This window comes from Vanellus vanellus (assembly GCF_965231255.1).
Source record: "Vanellus vanellus genome assembly, chromosome: 13".
NCBI lineage: Eukaryota > Metazoa > Chordata > Aves > Charadriiformes > Charadriidae > Vanellus > Vanellus vanellus.
Window position 1 is genome coordinate 17,412,828 of NC_138918.1, and position 25,228 is coordinate 17,438,055.

General features: G+C 40.5%; 1 protein-coding gene across 1 annotated transcript in view; it reads right to left on the reverse strand.

The window, feature by feature from the left end:
• Window positions 1-25,228, reverse strand: part of SLIT3 (slit guidance ligand 3) — a gene marked incomplete at its 5' end in the record, with an annotated part of 534,750 nt that overhangs the window by 97,208 nt on the left and 412,314 nt on the right. The window contains 4 exons of the mRNA XM_082489776.1: window positions 4,999-5,131; window positions 7,300-7,463; window positions 14,546-14,689; window positions 17,823-17,966. Coding sequence (XP_082345902.1) covers window positions 4,999-5,131; window positions 7,300-7,463; window positions 14,546-14,689; window positions 17,823-17,966 — 585 coding nt within the window. The remainder of the gene's footprint in view (window positions 1-4,998; window positions 5,132-7,299; window positions 7,464-14,545; window positions 14,690-17,822; window positions 17,967-25,228) is intronic.

Consider the following 25,228-nt stretch of genomic DNA (forward strand, 5'->3'; position numbering starts at 1 on the left):
CCACAAAGCATGAATTTCAAGCGCTTCAATTACAGTCTCTTGAGAAGAAACCAAATTCAAGTATGGATCTAGGTAGAAACCTGGATCTCGAACTTTCTTAAGTTTTGGTAAATTTGGACCCTGGATTTTGCTGCATTTGTATGTCAGACCACAACCTACGGGTTTGACACACAGAAACATGACTGTGTTTGAGAGAAAAGTGAAGGCCCTAAAGTTAAGTTGACTTCTATTAGTGCTAAAGTCGCCTTTCTGATATGTACTCAAACTTCGTCAGTCACTGAAACATTATTTGGTAGTATCGATACTATTCACTTTTTCTAAACTATCAGATTTGAAATGCAGATTTAAGTTCTCTATTTCAGCTGTAACTAAAATATCCTACAGAACTACCTGTTCTCTCAATGGCAGAGTTTTCCTCTGCTGTGAATTCAGCAGGCTTTGTAAAACCTTTTGTGACACAGGACCATGTAAGCCTACGCTTTGATCTAAATTGTTTCTCCCCTTGATTATCAAAGGAAAATTCACTGAAGTCTGTGTTAAGGGTCAGTGTATAAAATAATGCAGATTGCCAGACCAGCAAAAGTATTTGCATTCTCAAGCAGATTTTCATCAGATATCTCACTTCAGAGTTATCCCTTTGATCAACAGCAATATAGGCATAGTGAAAAACGGCACTAAATTGTTACAATATTCTATATGTACTATAACTAACTCCTTAGAGCATATTTATTGCAACAGTTTGCACGGCCCAGGTACGAGCCGCTATTTTTAGTCACAAGTCAAGAGAAATCACAAGTGCCTTGGAAGATGGAAAGGAGGGCTGAGATTGGTGGTAAACACCTCCAAGTAGATGTGGCAGCAAATGTATGGGAAGCAATTGTCAAAATCATCTTGGCAACTGGAGGCTCAGCTGAATAAAGGTGCCATGCTAAGGCCGAGGCAGCAAACTAGAGGCGGGGAATAAAGAGCTAGAAGACGGTTCAGCGGGATCCCTCTGCTAGCAAGCAACTCAGCCACTTGTGACAACTGCTGTGCCAAGTACTGAATGAGCTCGCAGGCTAAATGAACCTAACAGGCAGAACAAAAACACAAACAGCAGAGAGAAGGTTTGTGAGGAGAGAAAGAAAAACGGCAAAAGTAATGCAAATATTAATATGCATTAATATAAATGGAAAGAAAAACAATCACGAACAATGATATATGGATGTAGGTTTTCCTAACAGTCCCATCAGTGCTATCATATAGCTCAGTGTCATGACAACATTTGGAGTCTAGAGATGACATGATTAGTACATATTTATTCTAAAATACACCATGCTCATTATGTTACAGCTTATGCACATGCCGTCCGTCCACATAATTACCTCCAATGTTTTTCCCCAGTGCAAGATATTATTTGCTGTAGGTCCATAAAAGCAGCTGGATGCTGTCAGATAAGACTTTATTAGAAATAGACTGCACTTTTGTGAAGAAAAAAAACAACAAAGCACCAAAAAACTAGTGTTCACACACTGAGGTAATATGTAAAAGGAAAAAGACCATGGGAAACTTAGTTCAAACGGAGGGGGAGAGGGGGGAGAAAAGGAAAGCCTAAAACACTAAGCAGCAGCAAGGCTAAGTTCCAAACCAGCTCATTGCATGAACATTTTACTTCTGAACATCTGGACTAGAAAACTGAGTATGATCAAAAAACCCAAGGCTTCTCTTCAGAGCAAGCAAGCAGTGGGGAAAAAATGTCAGCAGTATGTAAATACACAGCAAAGCAATTTGCAAGAAACAACACTATTTCCCTATTCCCAGGAAGCTGAAAGAAGGCTTGCCCGTGATGATGGGGTTTTGTGAAGGAATCGCTGGGAAACAGAAATTTCTTGCAGCATCATCCCTCTAAAAAGCCAGGAAACTTAGTGATCTTTTCGACTCTATTCTAGATGGAAGCCTCCCCCTGCTAAGGTAATCCCTCCTCCCAGGGGTGGTACAAACCAAACACAGGGATGCCTCCTGTCATTCCAAGCTCTAAATACCAAGGAGATAATGGTTTTCACATGTTTTGTTTATACACACATCTAAAACAGAAACTCAGGAAGAAAGTTGGAAGGAGCGAGCCTATGTCTCCAGTCCACCATGTAATAAAACGTTGCTGGTGATCTTTTTTGCTGAGCTTAGGTACAGTGAAATTTGACCCAGCAAAGGGTAACATTTTCCCTATGTGCCTGTGCAAGAGGTATGGTCATTTTTGCACATTGCTATTTAATACCAGTTACAATGAAAGAATTCCTGTTTTAAGACTATTTTAAGACCTCTAAAAGAATTTGAAAGAACTTCTGAGAAGGCTATATCCAGCCGTAACATACTGGTTTATCTAGATACATGGCAGTTCTATATCTTAAACCATTTTGTATCAAACCACACTGCAGTTTAATAAAACGCACTGCAGCTAACATGCCTCGTAAATGAAAACATCGATAATGGAAGTTTATAAATGTCAGACTGGTGCATTCATAAAAATTCCACTAAAATGCTCCCCTGCATCACATCACCGTTCAGGCCTCCTGCAGCAGGGAGATGGGCGCTACGAGGACAAGAGGCTCTTTACGCCCCGGTCCTCGGTGACCGTGGTTTTGTGCGAGTGCCTGGTGGGAGCATGGAGACCCCAGCACACTGCCCAGAGTCCTCTGACATGGGGGCGTGGAAGGGGAGGGAGGCAGCGCGGCTTGCGGTAACACGGGGGAAGGGTTTTTAGATCTATCTGAGCACCTGTGAGCACTGTACCAGTGAGAGAGGTGAAGGCACCCCTGCCCTGGAGACTGCTGTGGCTCCCTCTAGCCATGCAAAAGCCGTGATAGCTTCTGCAGCAGGTGAGTTGCGTGCTTTCCGTTTTCAGCTGCTAAACAGATATCCACTGCCAGCACAGAAACAAAACCGCTTTAAGAAGATACTTCAGCCTTAGGACACAGTTCAAGGCATCCAGGACTGCCCTAGAGAAACGGGGGTATTTTGGTGTGAGGAGTCTAAATACATTGAACAGGATAAAGCTCTTCCACCCTGTGCCCAGAAAGCTTTTGGGCATTGTCAAGTTCTGTCAAGTTTTAGCAGTCCTCAAAATGAGGCAAGAGGTGGGGTTCCACAGGAGATGCTGCTTACCATAGCCGCAATGACAATTCTCAACCACAGAATAATAAAAATACTTAAGTTCACACTAGCAACTTGGGACCTATATGATATAGCCCCTTCTAGATTATGGGCAACATCTTTATCTCAATCTGGAAGCAGAAAAAAGGCAAGCAAGATCGATTTTTTAATTTATTTATTGATTTCATTCTTGTCACAGTTTCCATAAGCATTGAATTTTTATCTTCAGTACCTGCAGCTCGTCTTTTGGTCTAGATACAAATAAGGAGCCCAGTTTATGTTGGTTGAGAGGAGAGTGAGATCAGGATTGAATTTTGAGACAGCTGGGACAGATTCAAGCTTATATTTGCAGAACATGAAATATTCAGAGCCAGCCAGTCCGCGGCTGACTGTGTTCTGCTGACACATTTCTGGATTGAAAGCAGAAAGCCGAACTAGAGGCTTGCACAGCCAAGAGGCTCCTACTGAAGACGACAGTCACGTAAACGACTGTGAACTCAAACTGCTCAGTACCAGGCTATTGCCTCATTTGCCAAAAAATAGCTTAAGAAATATAGCAGTTTTCAAGAATGTGAGATTAATTTCACGCTTTTTGTGAAAGTTATGTCGTCAGTGCATCAGATAGTATCAGTAAAACTCAATATGCAAAATTTAAACATAAAAATTCCTCAGTGTGGCAGTGGAAATCAAAGTAACATCTGTGATATCTTATTGTTGGCAAGTCATATTTGAATGTAATGAAACCTGAACAAGAACAGAGCAGAAACCACCTGGCAGACTTTTTATCACTGATGGCAATATATAAGGGAATAGAGGCCAGGACTTGGCTTTTCATTCAAACCACTATTAACCATGCCCTGGCTAACAGTGTTCCAAGGATGTATTCATTAATGCAAAATTTCCATGTTAATTTGAGTTACCGCTACACTTTCAGTACACTCCTCATTCAGCAACGAAGTCTTGTATTTGACTACAACACTGGTAAAAACACTGCAAACCCCATTCTCTCACTGTGAAGGGAGTAGAGAGATGTGTATCTCAGTCATCAGTTGCCTTGTTACTAAGTGGTAAAAATAACGCTAGATACTAAAAAGTAGCAGAATTGGATTGTAATTCATCACAAAATTCACTGGACATCCCAACTAACTCAACCAATTACGTTGACATAGAGATGTTGATGAGATTGTAACAAGTTTCAGTAATGACTCACTTGGGATAGATTTGAATAAGGACCTAAAGGGGAAAAGCTTAATATTTCCATTGCCAACTGTTTAAGCCAACCAGTTCCACCAGTGTATTTTCTTTCCATGGAAAGAACCAAAATGCAGTATAAAGCCATAGCAAGGGGTACATGAAAAGACAACTAGAAAGATGGTGCTCAACTAGGATGAATTTACTTCACAATTTAATCAAATTATCTGTTATTTTAGCCATTTCATGAGGTTTGGAGAAAAGAATTCATCGTTTGTTTCCACCACTGGCTTCCTTTTTCTAATCTCCTCAGAGGATAATTAGCTCACAGCTGCGTAAGTCAGGAACATATTTTCATCATCCTTTCAAACTGCCTGTTGTGAGCTTAGGCTTCTCAGAAGCACTACAGGATTATTTGATACTGATATATGCATTTGTTCCCTACACACAGCATTAATGGGTACACAGACAGATAAACTCTGTTCCCATTACAGAGCAATGTATTCAAGTCAAGGGACAAATAAGTATAAAAATAACAGCCAAAACATACGGAAAGCACCGAAGCACAAAACACCAGTCACTAAAGTCAAAGGCAAACTCCCCAAGGACCTACAAAGCCTCACTATGATGTAATTTCATTAACTTATCACAAAAGAAGCTATGTAAAAGGTAACTTACAGCTCAGTCACGTCTTTGGGAATTCCTTTGGGCAATATCCGCAGCCCTTTGTTGCTGCAACGTACCACCAAGTCCACACAGGTACACTGGGAAGGACAAGGAGGTGTAAGCAAGCAGCTGCTTTCATCATTACCTGCAGAGGGAGAGAAACTGAGTATGAGGAAGTCAGCTTTACAGCCCAAAGCCGTGCACTTTGACGATAATTGCTTACAAGGACCAAGAAGGGACATCCCTGAATCCATGGTAACCATCATAATATTTTAAAGTAGATCCAATGCTTTGGATCAACCTGCCTTCACTCAGGTTCTTTAGGCAACGTGAACATCAGTTCAAAAACTGAAGAGCAATATTTTTAAACAAATGGTGTTTTTTTTTTCTAAAGAGTATCTTCTCTGTAATGTTGCAAATCACAGTTAAATTAGTTATGGGAATCCCAAATCTTCCCTCCACTCCCAATGTACTAGCTGAAATGGAGAACTTGACCAGAACATTGCCCTTAAATTCATCTAGACAGATGATATTCACTATCTACACCGCTTTAGGAAGATTTTTATTTTTTTTTTAAATTCAGCTTTTAGATGTTAATCTTTTAATTTTTAAAGTCAGCCTGGCACTTCATTTATCATCTGAATTGTAAAACCTCATTGTTTTTGACAAGGATAACCAGGCAAACAACAAACTGAGCAGCATACTTCCAACTGTTGGCGATCCATCTGTGCACACATAAAGATATCTACTTTCTCCAAAAATGGTTTCAAAGGTCCATAAACAGCAGATTAAATCTTGTAATTTGAGAACAATAGGGTTTCTGCAGAAGAAACCAACTCTTTGAAGTTAAGAGCATTAAAGCATGGATTTTCCCCAAAAGCAACAGGCTTTGCAAAACATAAGGCAAACGCATGCTACAGTATCACGATGTATATGAAAGGAAACACTTGGTGGCACATTCTGTATATGACAGCGAGAGGAACCACACAACTGTTGGTGAGTACAGACAGCCTGAGTTGACCAGCATGGAGACACAGCGCTGCAATCCGAGAGCACGCAGCCAGCTGTCATTATGTGCCGCTTTTTTTTTTTTTTTTAAACTGATACAAGGACTAATTGAGACAGATCTGTTTCTTTTTTCTCTCTGCTGGATGTACCCAAGAGCATTGAGATTAAAGAATAAGACTGGAAGCCCTGATACAAGATAACAAAATTACCCATAAATGTATGGGCAGGGAATCATTAGTATTCAGAGGGATGGAGAAGCACGGCCAGCCTACAGAAGAACAGGGAAGATTTTGTCTTTCCTTTTTCTCCCCAGCTGAGCTTAATGACCTTATTGACCGGAAACAAAATTCAAAGTCTCATAAACCTGCAGAAAGAGCATGTTTCTTCAGCATACTCAATTTTCCCCTATGTTTTGTGTTTTACACCCTGCCACCATCTACCTTCCATGCACCCTGGCTGGCTGAGTGACTGTATGATAGAGAAAGCTCCCAGGTGTGGAATGTCATTTTGTGGACCAGGATTTATTTTTTTTCCTCCCAAACTAAATGCGAATTATTCTTTAATGACTAAACTTGAATGCCTTGAGCTCTGAGCCCAAGCACCCGGGCCTGTTGCCAGATTGCTCGACTAGGACAGGAATTAATTTCTACTCTATGTAGGAAACTTCTATCACTTTTACGGTCTCTTTAGACTAACTGCAGCTACAGCATATCAGGCAATCACAGCCTACAAGCCAAGTCAGCAGGGCACTCATCAGTCAGTTTTTCTCTGTATTATTTTCTCTAAAATCTGCTTGATCAGAAGACAAAGAACTACCTGGAGAATAAAAGAAACATCAGGATATTTTTTTTTTAAACTTATATGGACCCAGCAAAGCATTAAGCATTACTGAGTCATTTCAAATGATATCTAAGTTTTTTCATTTCCCTGTATTTCATACCTGTTATTAGTGAAACTGAACAGTATCCAAAACTAAAAGACTTTCCAAGCAAGCACCATTCCCACTGGCTTCAGAGTGTTAACTAAGTGTATGAATAAGGAAGTGGGAGGAAGGGCCGGGATTATACTAGGATTATACAAAGCAGAGCATTTGTCTATAATAAATTCATTCTTATATTTAGGTGTAGATAGTAGAAATTCAGAAACCGGAAATCAAGAATAAAAATAAATTCCTCAGCTCTAGACGGCTGTCTTCCTCAGCACTAAACTGAAATGTTTACCGTGCGGTGTTACTTGATAGGAAGGGAGGTCCTCACAGAGGTGCCAACATTATCATAAATGCCAAATCAAATTGGATTTTCTTACCATCGCAGGTGAAATCCTGGACATCTACATCTTGGATTGGTATATCCTTTAAGAAGAAGGGTTTCAAGCAGCGTGGATTTCCACTGACAATCCTCTTCTTCCTCAGCCATTTTCCCAGCCAGGCCAAATGGCAGTTACAATTAAAGGAATTAGCCAGCAAATTACTGAAACAGAACAAGACATAACATGAACATACAGAAATACTGAAATACCTACAGAGAGATGATGGGTTCCAAGTCCAAGCTCTTTTCTGCAAGATCCTCCTCTGTTCTACAGATCAGGGAAGTTCTATGCAGGTTTTATACTAGAACTAGAGTTGTAATTAAAATATATGTATTTGCATATGTGTATATATATGTTTACAAACCAAAGTACTTACTGCTACAACTATTATTTAGACATACTTACATCACTGCCAGGGTTGTATTTATAGTGGATTTCAACCCAAGCTACAGCTCACACCCAAGTCTAAACTCTCCTCACACACTGTACCCACATATGTATGATCTTCAACGTCGTTACTTCGGGTAACACCATGGAGAAGTTTAGCACTGCTAGCCCTCAGCACAGACCTACACATGCCACTCCCTGTGCGTACGGCCAAGCTGGCTTAGCGCACTCTTCCTTGTCCCAGTACACTCATGCTTTCCACTTGCCTGGGTCACAGCCCATACAAACCAGTGCCAGGTGGGAGCCACTGGCAACCTGAAATTGGGTTTCCTGCTGAAACAGTAAGGATAGCACTCTCTACGTACATATATAAAGCAGCACTGTCAGCTTGAGCCACTTCTTAGGATGCCTTCTAAGGTCAGCATATCTGTAGTGAAAAGCATCTGCTCGACTGCCTTGTGAACTTTGTGAGGTCTGCATCAAATCTTGCTACAGGTCCCGAAATACTTTTCAAATAAAGTTGCAGCCTAGTTGCGGTACTGTGGTGTGCAGAACGCAAAGCAACCATTTGACAGCCCCCGTGAGAGGGATGGATTCTTATTGTAGCTTGGGTTAGCAGCGTTTAAAAGAGGAAAGCCCTATCCATTCTGTTGTCAAGCCATGAAAACATAGATGTATAGCAATTTCTCAGTTGACCACCTGTAACATAGTATAGAAAAGATATTATTCATTTCTATTTCTTAATAGGTTGTGATCCTTTGAATTAAAGGAGTGTAAGGTGATTGTTATTTGAAGCAACCACCTTTCTAAGCTAACTAGAATTAGTGTTGAGAATCTTGGAAAAAACCTTTTTTCTGGAGTCCTGTACTGAAACGCCTATCCATAATTTGCGTATAAGCTTTGCTATGACTAAACTTCAGATGAAGGAGAGGCTGATATCCCTGGTGAAAAAAGAAGGCTGACTATCTTACGGACAAAGGCAGGGAGAATCAATAGTCTGAGGTTGCCTCATCGAAGAAAAATGAGCTGTCAGAGCCCCATGTATGGAAAACAAAGTATCTAAACTAACACTGATGGAATTCTCACATCATACGTGAATGTGTCTGAGAGTTATTATTTTGGCAGTACAGAAAAAGAATGATAATGAAATTTCTCTAAAGCATAGCATATCTTAAAGATGAAAAAACTAAGGCCTTAAAGAAACACACAGTTCAAATGCAGGTGTACTAGCTGAAGACCTTGTAAGTCTTCACTTGCAACATACTTTTACAAACCTAAACACGTAGTGAAAATCACATTAGGTTTTCAGCCAGGCAATTCCTTCAGAAAACAATAGTGCTGAAGACAGAAACATATGGCACAGTTGAGGTGTGGCAGCAAGAAAACAAACCCAAACCAATTCCTAAATTATATAGATTCTAGGCCAACATCCCATACCCACAATATGATTTACAGCTGCTCTCCGCATTGTAAAAAAGCAAACTTCAATCACTGCATTAGCCTGGAGCTCCGGGTGTGTAGATCTAGCACAGACTATTGTACATTGTGTAGAGGGAGAACTGGGAGGGGAGAAAACTCGGCATAATGTTCAATAATAAAAACACTCAACCTACTTCACGCTGACTGGAATTCAACGGCAAGGCTAACCTGCTGTATAAAGGTGAGAAATGAACAGGTTACATAGGAGCTTTCAGACAGAATGTGCAGAAAAGCACTGAAAGCATTACTGTAATTCTAGTTACTTTCCTTCTGAATTGCTTTCCATTTTCTCTAATCCATAATGGGACCACATGCAGGATGCCTTGGGTATTTTCCATACTGACATACTTTGGCATGAACACAGTGTTTAAACCTCCAATGCTAAGTGAACCAATGCTTCAAAGGCCATTTGTTCCACTGATGGAAGAGAGTGAGATCATATTCACAGAACAACTTCCGTGACACAAATCCTTAGAATGAAATAATCCACAATGGGAAACAAACAGCAGGTGTACATAATCAGGTTTCTGGAAAAACAGCAGCTCTGAATGTGAAGAACATTTTGCACATCTAGAGAGCATCTTACCAGGACATACGAAAAACTTTCAGAAACTTTCAAATGTTCAATCTACAAAATGCTCCCATGAAAATAGTAGTTATCCATTTCTACAGAGAGAGGTTGCTTTGACTAGAACTAGCTGTTCCCTGGACACCCAGCCTCAAGAGCTAGGAGACAGGGAGGGGAAGCAGAATGAGAGCATCACGATTAAAGAGGAAGAGATCAGTGACCTGCTATGCCGCTTGGATGCACACAAGTCTATGGTACCAGATGGGCTACACCCAAGAGTGCTGAAAGAGTTGGCAGACATGCTCGCCGAACCGCTTTCCACCATTTACAGGAAGTCATGGCTAACTGGGGAGGTCCCAGTGGACTGGAGGGTGGCAAATGTAACACCCATCTATAAGAAAGGCAAAAAGGAGGATCCAGGTAACTATAGACCTTCAGTCTAACCTCGATACCAGGGAAGGTCAAGGAGCAGGTCATCTTGAGTGCCATCAAAACTCACACAACGGGCAACCAGGGGATCAGGCCTAGTCAGCATGGGTTTATGGAAGGCAGGTCCTGCCAGACAAACCTGATCTCCTTCTATGACAAAATAACCAGAATATTGGACAAGGGAAAGGCTGTTGATATTGTATACCTGGACTTTCAAAAAGCATTCGATACTGTCCCCCATACAATTCTTGTGGAAAAACTGGCTTCGCACGGCCTGGATGAGCATACGATCCGCTGGATCAAGCACTGGCTGACTGGAAGGTCCCAAAGAGTGGTGCTCAATGGATTTAAATCCAGCTGGTGGCCGGTCACAAGTGGTGTGCCTCAGGGCTCAGTCTTGGGACCATTTCTGTTTAACGTCTTTATCGATGATCTCGATAAGGACATAGGGTGTATCATCAGCAAGTTTGCAGATGACACCAAGTTAAGCAGGAGTGTTGATTCCCAGGAGGATAGGGAAGCTCTACAGAGAGACTTAGATAGATTGGATCACTGGGCCAACATCAATGGTATGAGTTTCAACAAGGGCAAGTGCCAGGTCCTGCCCTTGGGCCACAATAACCCCATGCAGTGCTACAGGCTTGGGGGGTTGTGGCTGGAAAGCTGCCTGGCAGAAAGAGACCTGGGGGTTCTAATTGACAAGCAGCTGAATATGAGCCGGCAGTGTGCCCAGGTGGCCAAGAAAGCCAACGGCATCCTGGCTTGTATTAGAAATAGCGTGGCCAGCAGAAGCAGGGAGGTGATTGTGCCCCTGTACTCAGCACTGGTGAGGCCACACCTCAAGTATTGTGTCCAGTTTTGGGCACCTCAATACAAGAGAGATATCGAGGTGCTGGAGTGAGTGCAGAGGAGGGCAACGAAACTGGTGAAGGGCTTAGCAGACAAATCATGTGAAGAGCGGTTGAAGGAGCTGGGACTGTTTAGTTTGAGGAGAAGGAGGCTGAGGGGAGACCTCATCACTCTCTACAACTATTTGAAAGGACACTGTAGAGAGGTTGGTGCTGGTCTCTTCTCACAGGTAATTAATGACAGAACAAGAGGGAATGGCTTCAAGCTCCACCAGGGGCAGATTTAGACTGAGCATTAGGAAAGAATTTTTCACAGAAAGAGTGGTTGGGCACTGGAATAGACTGCCCAGGGAGGTGGCTGAGTCACCATCCCCGTATGTGTTTAAGAGACGTTTAGATGTGATGTTGGGGGATATGGTGTAGGGGAGAACTTTGTAGAGTAGGGTAGATGGTTGGACTCGATGATCCCAAGGGTCTCTTCCAACCTAGACAATTCTATGATTCTATGACTTAATGTGTTACTGCTCAATAGCTGAGCAGCAGTAACTATCCACAAACCCTGAATTTCTTCTTGGCAAACACAGGTTAACATAAGAGCTAAAATATATTAAATCCTTGGATTACAATTTGGATGATGGTCTTCTTAGGAACTAAGAAAGAAATTAGTTGTTACATATAAAATTAACAAATAAATAAACAAATATACTGTTTTGAAATTCAAATAATTCTGGGTAATAAGGGATAAATTTATCTTGTCATGCATTACCCCACTTCCTCCTGCCACTTTAGCAACACCTAAATTTTATCCTTTGTCCAACTGCAGAGCAGTTTGCTTTTTGCTCTAATGTAATATGAAGCTCATACATGTCCCTACATACATGTTCTTTCCATGGCAAGACTGTGATGCAACTTTTGGAAAAAATGTAAGATCAAGGCTCTCTCTAAAGTATCACACGGGACAAGAGATTTCTTACTTCACTTGAAAAGCAATAGAAAGTCTGGAAAGGCCAATTATTTGCAAAAGCTTTATTTTGGAATCTAGCTATTCAAGTAGAGTTCTCAAATCACAAACAGTAATGTCGGACAGACAAATTGTTATAAAAATTCATAATTAGTAATCACAGTTCCTACGCGTACGATAGTGATTTAACCACTCAAACAGAAATGAAGCACTGAAGCTTTTAGCAAAGATGTAATATTAACATTAAATTCAGAAGTGTTTACTCAAGGACATAGACATATTTTTAAAATCAAGAGGGAATAGAAGACTTACGGAATGAAATATTCATATCTTACTACAAGTGTCTCTTAAAAATTGCAAAGAAGCCATAGAATATTAACTATTTAAATGGATTCTAGTGACCTGTTAAAAGAACATGCTGAAACTCATCTGGATATTGTTGAAATTAGGTTGAAAATATATCCTGGAATGCAGGTTAAGTTTATACTAGAATAGTTGCATGTCATTCTGATGAACCAGTTATCATTCTGGCATTAGTTCCATGCTATCATAATAGTAATACATGGAAAACCAGTTCTGTTTCCAAATATGCCCATTTGACTGTGTAAGGACTGACAGAACTCTGTGTATGCAGAAGTGCAAGCACACTTCAAATTAGGATGCTACAGTACCTAGTTTGACTAGTAAAAAATAAAAAACTGTTATTTTTTTACCAATAACTTACAAAATAGATCTTCTTCCTCTATTGAAAACCATTCATCAGGGCATTATTTTCAGAGCTGCCCGTGTTTTGATAACATCAATGAGGCTGACTCACAAAGAGTAATAACAAAAGGAGCAATATTTTTTAGTGCTGTAGATATGCCATGATAAAAATGGAAATGTTACACTTTGTATGAATTTCTGGCTCACATTAATACATGCAAAAATAAGTCATTACAATACCCGATTAACTCACAAAGCGTGGGTTGAACAGGAAAAGCAGTCATACTATCTGTTGTCATCTAATTAATCCACCTCCAATGAAGTACTGCTAGGAAATGAACACATCTGAATTTTGCATTTGTATGTGAAATATCACTATGGCCTTAAACCAATGTCTAAACAAGTCAAAAGCACACCTTCTACTGTCTGTAGATTAAGCACAGAGTGAAAATGTGTCAAAGAACAAACTTTTTCATCAAGACACAGCTAGGAACCAACATGACTATAAGTCAGTGCCAAAGTAATGCATTTTAATTAGCAGCAGCTTTAATTGCTGTTGCTAGAAATCGTAATAATCTTTATCCACAGCTGAAAAAAGAAGAAAATGGGCTATCTTCTAACGAAACATACCGGCGATGCTTCTATGCAAACAATGCAGGGACTTTATAGACTGATTCAGAGTCACAGCTATTAAGGGATCCCCAGAAGGAAGCACAGAGAGAACTGCGCGAGAAGCTGGCAGGCACGGCTCGCAGCACAGTGAGAACAAGCTTTCAGCAAGTACCACTCGCTTTGACCAGTGACTTGAAAACAGTCAATAAAAATAATCTGGTTGTGTTTCTCTCTTTGTCCATCAATTTCAAGGAAGCTTTTGGGACTACAGAAAGTAAATGGAAGACAAGCCTGGGTTCTTTAGGCTGCATCAAGCTAATGCCAAAATGCTAACTGATTTGCTGGTGAGAAGATGTAACAAGAAAATGAAAGTGTGAGCGACAAAACAGCTGAGATTCGACACTTCTTTCTTCCCTCAAGCATGATGGAGAATGCTTTCAAAACCTGAAATGAAATAGCACCAATAGTTTATTTTGACTGGACAATTAGGATGTATTTTCAGGGGAGTGTGAAGGGAATTCAGCAGACAACTTCCATTAACAGCAACATCAGGGTCCCCATTCACAGCTGGAAACAAAGAGCAGACTTTCTTTCCATATTTATCAGTCTGTACTTTATTAAAATGGACACACTACAAAAAGCATGTAAACATATTTAAGAAGCAAGGGAAATACTTCAAAGAAGGATTGAGAAATGTAAGAGAATTATCAGAAAAACTTAGGTTAGGATTTTCAAATTCACATTCAGTAGGACTTTAGTATTTTGTCCTCTTAGGCTGTTCTGGAAAATCTGAGCATTAGCTAGTAGATTTCTTCTGATACTGAACTAATTTAACTGAAATGCGAGAAAGTTATTCTTACAAAATTAGACTCTACTGAAACTAAAGCAGCTTCAGGGAGCTAAAGTGTACGATAAGCTATGCACTTCTGCATCTGCAGAGATTGTTTTACATGAACTTCTACTGTGCACTGCACTAGGCTATGACACGGCAAAACACAGTCATCCTGCCCGAGGCTGGCAACCTCAAAGTTTTTTCAGCCACTCCAGCTGAAGCAATTAAAATGTTTTTCTAAACCGCACCTTGACTGCTCCAAACCTGTGATTTCAGTAGGATGGGGTTTTCTTTCCCTAAAGGATGTTCTCCGTATATGAACAAAGTGAATTTTGATTTTGAAACTCAAACGTTGTCTTCTTAAAAGGAAAGCACGGAATAACAGCATCATGACATGTTCGTACCATAGAAAGATAACTTACATTGTAGACAGAGAGACCAATGTGCTGAAGGCTCCAGGGGTGATAGTGCTGATGTGATTGTCATACAGAGAAAGAAGCCTCACTGAGCTCAGTCCAGCAAAGGTGTCATTGTTTATACAGCTGATAGAGTTGCTCCTCAGCATCCTGCAAGGATTAAAACAGGGAATCAGGAACTACTGGGACAGGATATAATTTCAGGACAGGAGGTCCTTTACCTAGGGCAGCAAGAGATGCTTTGGCAAGCACTCTACTCTATTTTTATGGATTGCTGAAGTACAATACAGCTATGGGAGGGCTAGACTCATGTAAACATTGTCTCACGAATTTAAAACGCATTTCTTCCACACAACATTAGAGGCTGATGGGAGCTCCACATCTGAAAGTAGTATGCAATTAAAATTATGACTAGTGGCAAACTTGAAATAAAAACTAAAGTCTTTATTTAGTAAATATCTGAGAGTAAGTGAAGATGTATTTCAGAGATCAATTGAGAAAGACTGCCAGAAATGTGTGACAACAACAATACTAGCTGCATTAGTTCTACTACTGTCATGGATGTTTTTTATAATCCACACTGCAAAAGCATGGAAGGAAACAGCATCCTCAGCAGAAATCAAGGAATAGCTTAGGAAAGATTTCCAGACCTAACACAAGCTCTGAAATGTGATTGTAATCATTAATTGACAAGACAGAAGGCAGTAACTGTCCTATAAAATGGTCTTTGCTCAGTGCTTCTACCAGATGAATCAGTGCTGTTTTGGAAGATACATGCCTCACAGTTGTTATGGTAACAATGAACTCAATGATAAAGCCCAATTAATCTGAAAGACTCTAGTATCTTGTTTCACTCCACAGCAAAAAAGGCTCGTGTGTATTTGTAATACTGCATGCCAATCAACATCTGGGTCTGTAAACAACACTACACAGTTGTGATATTCCTACTTAGGTGAAAAATTATTCAGTAATTAAAGCATACTACCAAAAATCCACAAATTATATGCAGGTCATGCTGCTGTTCCAGTGAATTGATCCTCCAAATTGAGGAGGGTTAATTCCGTGGTATCAAATTCATGCAGCGAACAATGAAAATTCAGACTCCCTTAGCAGTCTGGATTTAAATCTCAGATTGGTATCTGCCAGTTGGGCGTTTAGATGCTACATCAACAGATACTTGAAAAACACCAAAGAGGGATTAGACATGGCTGGGAAGAAATTCATAACGTAATCGCAAACACTCAGTGTTTAAGACCTGAATATTACATTGCTTTTACATTACTGTTCCCTACGTACAGTTACCATCACAGGTACTACAGCCTCAATAGTTTTGGTACTGCAACTGGGGTGAAACTATCACAGGGCACAGAGACACACACCTTACACGTGGAGTACTAAGCTGCCAGAAAGCCAGGTCAAGATCACAAGCTTTAAAATGAATATGGTAGTAAATATGAGAAGTAAGGCCCTTAGTGGCTTAGCAGCAGTAGGAACATTTTACTCAATTCTGTATGTAAAGTAGTACTGCAAGACGGCATGACTGAATTTGGATGCCAATATATCTTGCACAGCGATTCATTACATTTATTACATTTCTTTTCAAAACTGGACCATGACCCTGTCCGATGTGGCCTCTTTGTAAAAGATCACAATTTTAATGCTCAAAAAAGTCAATTAATGCATAGAAATATATGTCCCTCAAGCCAAAACTTTTGGTTTTGTATCATGGTTCACCATGCACTGTGTGCACTTCCTGAAGGAAAATTATACTTACAGATCCTCATATCATGCTGTGTATATTTAGACTGCTTTATCAGCTAGGGGGAAATGTAGGTCAGGTCAGCAGGATAGCTTGAATGTTAAGCATCTTTTTATTAAAAAATGCTCAATTTTGTTTAGGAGCACTGCCACAGGCTGCTTTACAGTATGAAAATTAATTTAGTATCTATGGACAGTATTTCCAAATCCCTTAGTAAAGTGCATACATTAAAGAACAGATGGCTGTAACCACAGGAAAAAAATGTTAAAGGAACAGCAAAAGAAAAGTTCCCTATTTGTCATTACAGGCCAAAGTCCTTGAAGTGAAACTTGGGCTTTCTTTTACACTTGAGTAAGGACTGAAGCAATTGTGCCATGACACTTTGCAACATAAGAAGTATTTGCTGCTAATGAATAAATAGCAGATTTTAAATCGCATTTTGATTCCTAAAGTCTATTTACCGACAGCATCCACCTAGTCAAGTGTTTTTTTTTCTACGGGAGAGAAGACTCTGCAAGAGTGGTATTTTTCACGTACAGATCACACATGTCATCTGGCATGAGTCTTTGCTGTCACCAGAAGCCTAGTTCCTGACTACTTCTCAGGATGGCGGATGGGGTGCTTTAAACACCATCTTGAAATCTTGTCTGGGATCCTTCTCCCAATGTAACTTTTAACATGAAAAAATAATAGTGTTAGGTGCTATGAGTTTATGTGTAAGTGTTAGTTCTCAGAAATAAACTACAAAGATCGTCCAAGCACAAAAGTAACACCAAACCAATTTCTTATGCATTTGGGCTCCGTGTCTCCTTCACGCTCTCCCCAACCACAATCACATTAATAGTATACCCACACATAATTTTTATGGTAATTGGTATGGACCAGAAAGAGCACGCTGTGGCTAGTCCAAAGCCTGCAGAGCTTGTGGCTACTACATCTGGTGCAGAGCGAGTGGCCAGAGACCTTCTTGTCAGCAGGACCTGTAACAGTTTGGCTCTGCCTGCCTTAAAGTTGCTTACCTATACCTGTTTCGGTGGCAGCAATAACTTGAGTCATTCTTCTCTCCCTACCTCCTGATTTCATATAGCTCGTAGGATATTAAAAATCTTTTAGGCTCCTAGCCTACACAGAGGTTTGGTTTAAGCAGACCAACAATTGGGCGGAGGCGGAGTGGGAGGATGGACTAATAGACAGCAAACATGTTCCTGCATGCCTTGTTTCCATAGGAAATAACAAAATAATAAAAGTATTAAGCGACTAAAAGTGCCCAAATTTGACCCATGACAGATTCACCATCATGTTACTCTTGAAATTCTTGAAAACGTGTTTTTTAACAGAAATAGCAGATAAATCTCAAACCTACCCAGGACTAGAAATATATTGAAGACTTCATGACAGTGATACAAGACCCTGCCCTACAGCTTTTTGTCCAGTAACAGATATTTTAGCAGGCATTGCTGAACTTGAGCACTCCCAACTCCTCAACTTACAGAGGAACAGAGAAAGCCAGGTCTTTGCACTTACAATGTCTTTAGCCCTGTGAGGCCTCTAAACATTCGTCCATGCACTGATTCCAGTTGATTTTCTGTCAGAATCAGTTCCTGCACTCCTGAAGCTCCATCAAATGTGCCTTCTCGGATCTCCTTGATCTTATTGTTGCTTAGATTTCTGGAAGGACACAACCAGTCACAATAAGAAAATTGTTAGTGTTTTATTCCAAACATACATTATCACACTGGAAGAAGGAAGACAGGAAGAATTATGTGCCTTTTACTGCTTATCTAGGGAGACATTCATTCAGCAAGGAGAGCATACAGAAGATCAAAAGTATACCTACTGTATTTAAAAGTAGCTCCCCTTCACTCATCAAAACCACAATTACATCAGATATATCAAGAGCATTTAAATTAATGGAAGTACCGGCTCTTACACTTCATGTCATTCTTGCTTATAAGAGCCTCAGGGATACCATAAGTGGGGGTTTCTAACATCTGATTTACATCCATGAAGTTATGGACCATGCTTAGGACTGGGTGTTCATCTGGCAAGAATCAGTTAATGTTACCACCACTGATATCGGTACGACACACTGAAATACGGACCACTTATTTAGTGTACCAGGACCCTTACTCTTTTTAAACTCAACACTGGAGTAACGTATAAAACTGTGTGACTGCATGTATCTGATACAAATTTTAATACATGCACTCATGAACTCCCAGGCACTTAAGTTTAACTCCAGTGCTCAAAATGAATGGAGTATCACTTAACTCTCAAGTCACAGCTACTGCAATATACAGCATTATTTTCTAAATATTTACTCTGCCTATACAGTCTCCAGATGTTTGCTTATAGATCAACATCGGGAAATGTCAATCTCCAAAATCAAATGAAGTTGTGATGAAATGCAAACTTAATCTTTTGGACGTGTCATATTTGTGAAAAACCCAGTGAATAGAAAACTTCTGAATGATAAAATGCCATTAGAGACACATAAAAATAAATGGCATTTAATTATTTAAAACATTTATATAGAAAGCCTTAAGCACATTAAAACCTTGGGCTTGAGTCCTTCAAGCATCTCCTAAAATGCCCCATATAGATTATGATGAATAATCCTATTCTATGACAGGAAACACTATTCTTTGTTTTACTGTCTACAACAAAAAAGAGAAAGTAAAAGATATGCCCTCGCTCCCAAGAAGATGCCAAATTCCAACACTATTACTCATACTGAATAGCACATTATTCCAGAAATGATCCCAGTACACAAGCAGCATGAGTAATAGTTTCAAAATCCACTTCCAGGTGATATAAAACAAATGACAAGGTATCAGATTAACACCTGGGCTACTCTGCTCAGAAGAACAGGCAATCTTGTTGGGATAAAAGCTGACAGAAGACATGGCAACAGGACAGCTTGGCCTCAGATAGAAATAATGTGGGTCTTGCTCTTTGCAGAAGTCATCACTTAATAAAAAAAAAAAAAAAAGTTAAGTCTTGGAGATATGTTTCATGTGGGAAACTTGAGTACACTGGTTTATGTCTGCCGAACAACTGTCAGATACTGGGCCCTACAGCATGTGGCCCATCACCTCTTGTGCTTTCTGCGATCAGAAAGAATAGGAGTATGCCAGCAATCAGCCAAAAATAACATAAAAACATATAGAAATACTTACATACAGATTTTGCTTTCCAGAAGTTTAGTACTTTGTGCTAACACTCACATGAAGAGTTTATGTTCAGTGTCAAAGCAAGTCAAGGAAGGATATTCTGACATATGCATTTAATTTTGGGGCTCAGCTATTTCTCTAGTGGAAATGTTTATAGCTCAGCATCTCTTTTGAGCGCTGGCATAAATAAATGCTCCCAATGATCCCTTTCCTGGTAAAGATCATGCCGTGATGCATATTTGCACAAAAATAAATGAATAAGTAAGTAAATGTTTGCGGTGGGAAGGGAGGGTGAGTTACTATAACACGTGATGACTTTGACTTTCAATTCACAGATTGCAAACTGACCTATACTTGCAGTTACAAAGTTTTATTAGTTTTTACCATCTAAAACATATTTAGTCACATATATTACAACATAGGTGCAATTTGAACAGATGATTAGATACTCAAGGCAAAAAAGAGCAAATATTGGAGAAAAAGGCTGGCCATAATTTGCAAAGGAATTGGCACCTTTATGCAATCCAAACCATTTGAATTTTAATTGCTGCCAAAGAACTTCTGTAGGATAGGGAACTATCCTAGAGTTAATAATGATAATAAATAACTCTATCCTGGAGTTAATAATGCCTGATCATTTCAACAACACAAAATTATCCGAAAATATGCTAGCAGTTTCAGAAGAAGCCAATTATATATGCCTTTCCCATGCAAAAGATTTGAAAATCCAAGATGAAATACTATGGTGAAATCAAAGTTGCAAGACAGAGAAAAGACAAGTTTTACAATAATAAATAGGTAAAGATTTTCACTGCCCCTCAGTCCCACTCAGAGTATTGTCAAAGCAGATGTTCTGCCAACCTGGATTTTTTTATTTCTCTTCCTAAATTAAAGCTTCCCATATCAGAATGTAACAAAAAAATGGTAGACGACAGCATCAATTTACTAAAAAAAAAAAAAGTCTCCTCCTTAAAGTCTCACCTAATAGAATAACAAACATGAGAAATTACATACTTTTCAGTCTAGAAGTACCAGCAAAAATAATCAGCTGATACAAACCTTGAAAAATGAAAGCAGTGAAACTTTTGCCTGCTCTGCAACTTGGAAAGCTCTGCTCCGTCCTTCCCAGCACTAAAAGAATTTTTCATATATGATCATAGCACTTGACAAAAAAAGAAACCCAAACTTCTGGCAGACTTTACAGCAAACTCTCATTATAGAAAAGCCCCATCCTCTTGCAACGCTAAGCTTCTATAAGGAATTCTTCCTGAAATACTGGAAGACAGTAAAAAATAAAATGAGTCTTGAGTATTTCCCAAGATACCTATGCCCCCTGGCAGGACCCAAATGGGAATCTGTAGTCAACCTGGGTAGTCAAGAAAGGGTATTGTTTCCATAAAGGCTCCCTGATTTACCCTGGTGGTAACATTTAATCCTATTTCCAGACTTTTATTTTGAGCAAGAGGTCAAAAGAAATTTTCAGAAAGCCTCTGTTTACTTTATGTGGGGCTGTGAATATGAAATGAACAGATCTAAGAAGCTATCAAGGTGACATTGTTCACACAGCTCACTTTTCAGTCAGATTTTACTTATTTTATGGCTAAAGTTTATAATAACATTGTTTCTGTTGATCTTATAACTTCAACACCGAACAAGCTGAATTCTGTTCAGGCTTAACAGACCCATTCCTCCTGCTGTACCTGCTGGGGTGATTTCAACATTGCAGCATGCTATTCATCGCTGCGTTACCGACACACCTTCCCGCCAGAGCAACCACCAGAGCGCAGTCCAACTGCAGGGGCTCTGCTGGGTTTCACCTTGAACCTTGTAGTTTTATCACACAAACAGCCTGTTCGGGGAGGGAGTTTCCCTAGAATAGTTCTGCCAGTTGGTGATGCGTTTGGAATTTTTAAGTACATGTTAGGAGGAAAACCCCAATGCTGTTGCATTCTTCTGCAGGATGCTGAGAAGGTTTTACAGCTTTTACCAACAGTCCAACTGGCTTTTATAGAGTGAGTTGTTCTCAGAAGCAGGATGGCACTGAAAGTCTTAAATACTACAGACAGACAGTGAAGTACACCCAGTGACACTCCTATATTCATTCAGCAGAGCAGACTGATGGCCTCACTGGATAAAAAGGGAGGCACACGATGAGCCCAGATGCCACGTACCACAACACTCTAATATCATTTCCAGAAAATGAAGTCCTGTTCTGTATAAAAAGTGACAGATGACCGCAACCTCAATTGCCATGGTAAAATTTATGCTTAGGGGAAAGAACAGCAGGTAACAGCTCTTTCCAAGGACACAGACTACTTTTACCTCCTCAGTAAGTTCACAGATGACACTAAACTAGGGGCGCGTGTGGATCTGCTTGAGGGTAGGTTGGCTCTGCAGAGGGATCTGGACAGACCGGACTGATGGGCCGAGACCAATGGTATGAGGCTCAACAAGGCCAAGTGCCGGGTCCAGCACTTGGGTCCCAACAACCCCATGCAGCACTACAGGACTGGGGCGGAGTGGCTGGAAAGCTGCTCGGCGGAAAAGGACCTGGGGGGTTGGTGGCCAGCCGGCTGAATATGAGACAGCAGTGTGCCCAGGTGGCCAAGAAGGCCAACAGCATCCTGGACTACATCAGGAATAGTGTGTCCAGCAGGACTAGGGAAGTGATCATCCCCCTGTACTCGGCACTGGTGAGGCCCCACCTCGAGTACTGCGTTCAGTTTTGGGCCCCTCACTACAAGAAGGACATTGAGGTGTTGGAGCGTGTCCAGAGAAGGGCTACAAAGCTGGTGAGGGCTTTGGAGGACAAATCTTATGAGGAACGACTGAGGGAAGTGGGGTTGTTTAGCCTGGAGGAGGCTGAGGGGAGACCTTATCACCCTCTAAAACTGCCTGAAAGGAGGGTGTAGAGAGGTGGGGGCTGACCTCTTCTCCCTGGTGACAAGTGATAGGAGGAGAGGAAATGGGTTTAAGTTATGTCAGGGGAGGTTTAGATTGAATAGTAGGAAACACTTTTTCTCTGAAAGGGTTATTAAACATTGGAATAGGCTGCCCAGGGAGGTGGTGGATTCGCCATCCCTGGAGGTGTTTAAAAAAAGGGTAGATGTGGCACCTGGGGACATGGTTTAGGAGTGGTTTTTGTCAGGGTAGGTTAATGGTTGGACTTGATGATCTTAAAGGTCCCTTCCAACCTCAGCAATTCTATGATTCTATGATTCTGTTTTGGAAACTGACTTCTGGTCTGCAAATTTTATCATGATTCAATTTTAGTTTGCATGTAAATTGTGTTAATTCCTGGGCTGACATTCCATACAATTCAATGTAGGAGAAACATTTACAGAAAAATTAAGCCTCCAAAGGCAGCTATACACTAGAGGTGGGGTTGGCAGTACCAGCTATTGCCAAGACGGCCTGACACTTCCTATTATCTATATTTTATGTTCACTTTCTAACTTTGGCAAGATTTAACAGAATGAACGGTTAGATGTCCCTTTCAGGTTTTGACATAAATATTTTTTACATTTCTTGTTCTCTGAGAAAAGAGGTCAGTCCTCTTTCTCCCCAGCAGTGCACAAAGTGTGGCAGTTCACCTTTTTGTTTTGAACGTGAGCTCATTGCCAATTTTTTCACCGCAGAAACAGCTGCCAGGACCTCAGTGGGAACGGCCAGTCCCACTAATTTCCGGTAGGCACCAGGGAGTGGGCAGGCTCTGGAGCTGACATCTAGGAGCTGCAGTCTTTCCCTATGGGTCAGCATCCCATTTCAGCAAGCAAGTGTATCTCCGTGCTCCCAGTGAGTTAGGTACCCAGGGGGTTTCAGAGCTTGAACCTGTCTGCCATGGCCAAAAGACCCCTCCAGGCTCCCACTGCTGTGGGAGTCCCCAGGCACTGTTTGGTTTTTTTTTTTTTTCACTGATTAACAACTTGAGGTAGTCTCAGGGAGTTTTGGGGTCCCCGGTGTTTGCTTTATGCTGAATTTGGTAGTTGCGGCGAGCAAAGAACTGCTCCATTCCACAAAAATCAAAACCTTACCTCTGTGAATGGTAGTGTCGCCCCTGACCCCTGCCTGATGAGAGATATTGCTGTCTTGATTGAGATGATCTCCCACTGGCAACATACTCCTCTGTGAAAGGTAGAAGCTTACAGCTCCCAGGGATGGAGGGCAGCAGGTCCTGGAGCCTTTCTATCTCACAGGGATAGGATACTCCCAAAACCCTTCTCCCACTCTTATGGAGCTCAGAAACGCACTCTTGTGTTTCTCCTGCACTTCAGGCAGATTCAAATTGCTCTTTTCTAACCAACCTGCAAAATACTAGCAACACAGTTCTTGGAGCCAGGAGGTCACTGTAATGTGACTTTAGCTTTCAGAGAAAAGTCATCCCTTTACACTTGCAAGATCAGGTGAGGTAACATGGTTAAGAACACAATGAAAGCAACACAGCATTCGGGGCATTTTGCAAAACCCACTGGAGAACACAGTAAATTACTTCTGGACCAGGTTAGATCTGTCTATAGGAATCTACATTAACCTTTTTATTCAGCTGTAAACATAAAGATGGATTAAAATTTAGGTTATGAAAATAGCATCATGTATACGGGATTTTGCAGCTAATTATTCAAGTTGATGGTTTGTTTGGTTTTGTTTTTTTTTTTTTTTTTTTTTTTTAAAGGCATATGCAGACATGTTAACCTTTTAAAAACCAGCAGGGTAATCTTAGCAATTTAATTCCTAAATAAAATGTGGCATAACTTTGCATTATGGATCTGTGACCTTTAAATTTCTGTAACAATTCTTTTTTTTTTGCATTAAAATGTATTAAAACCTGGGCTGACACTTCATACAATAAGATTCAGTTTAGGAGGAATATTTACAGACAAATTACACCCTAAAAGGTAATTATATACCAGAGGTGGTGTTGGCAGTACCACCTATTGCAAAGGTGGTCTGACACTTCCCTTTTTTTTTTAATTTTTATTTATAACACTGGCAAGATTTAAAAGAATGAACTGTCAGATGTCCTTTTCAGGTTTAGAGGTAGATTCTTTTTAGTTTGTTTTTTTTTTTTTTTTTTTTTTTAAATGAAAGAAGTTTACCTATTCCAGGAAAGAAAGCTAACCAAAATACCATTCTACTCATATCTCAAAACTCTGAAAATCTTTCTGTGAAAATCCCGAAGCACTCAAATACATTCTGATTTCAGATTTGTTAATTGGTAACTACCATGCAGGTGCATCCAAGTATCTACCCTACCAATCCCGGGCAGTATTAAGAAGTAATGTCCTTGACTGGATAGAGAGGGGGCCCCAGAGAGATCTGTGAAGGCTATAAAACCAGCTCACGGCAATGCTATGGAGGAACTGTGCGTGAGGGCTAGGAAGGGAGCCTGAGTAAGCAGAGCAGTTTTATCAGTGGATAGAGAGAGGCAGAGAGAAAAGGGACAAGACACTGGCCTTATGCTGAGACAAAACATGGTGAGAGTAGAAACCGCACCAAATCAAGAGATGAGGAACCTAGCAAGGGATTGGGATAAGAGTCCAACTGAAAATTATTATGTGACAATAATCATAATTAAAGACTATTTTCACATATACACACTGGAGCAACCCTAGTATGTCAATGCCGAATCGATGAGTACTTCCCGTGACATGCCACAACACACATACAGACACAGACAGCTGATGCAGCTTGAGTGACAAAAGAACAAATGTGAGCGTACACCCAGAATGCAGGTAAAATCTGAATCCTCCTTAACGT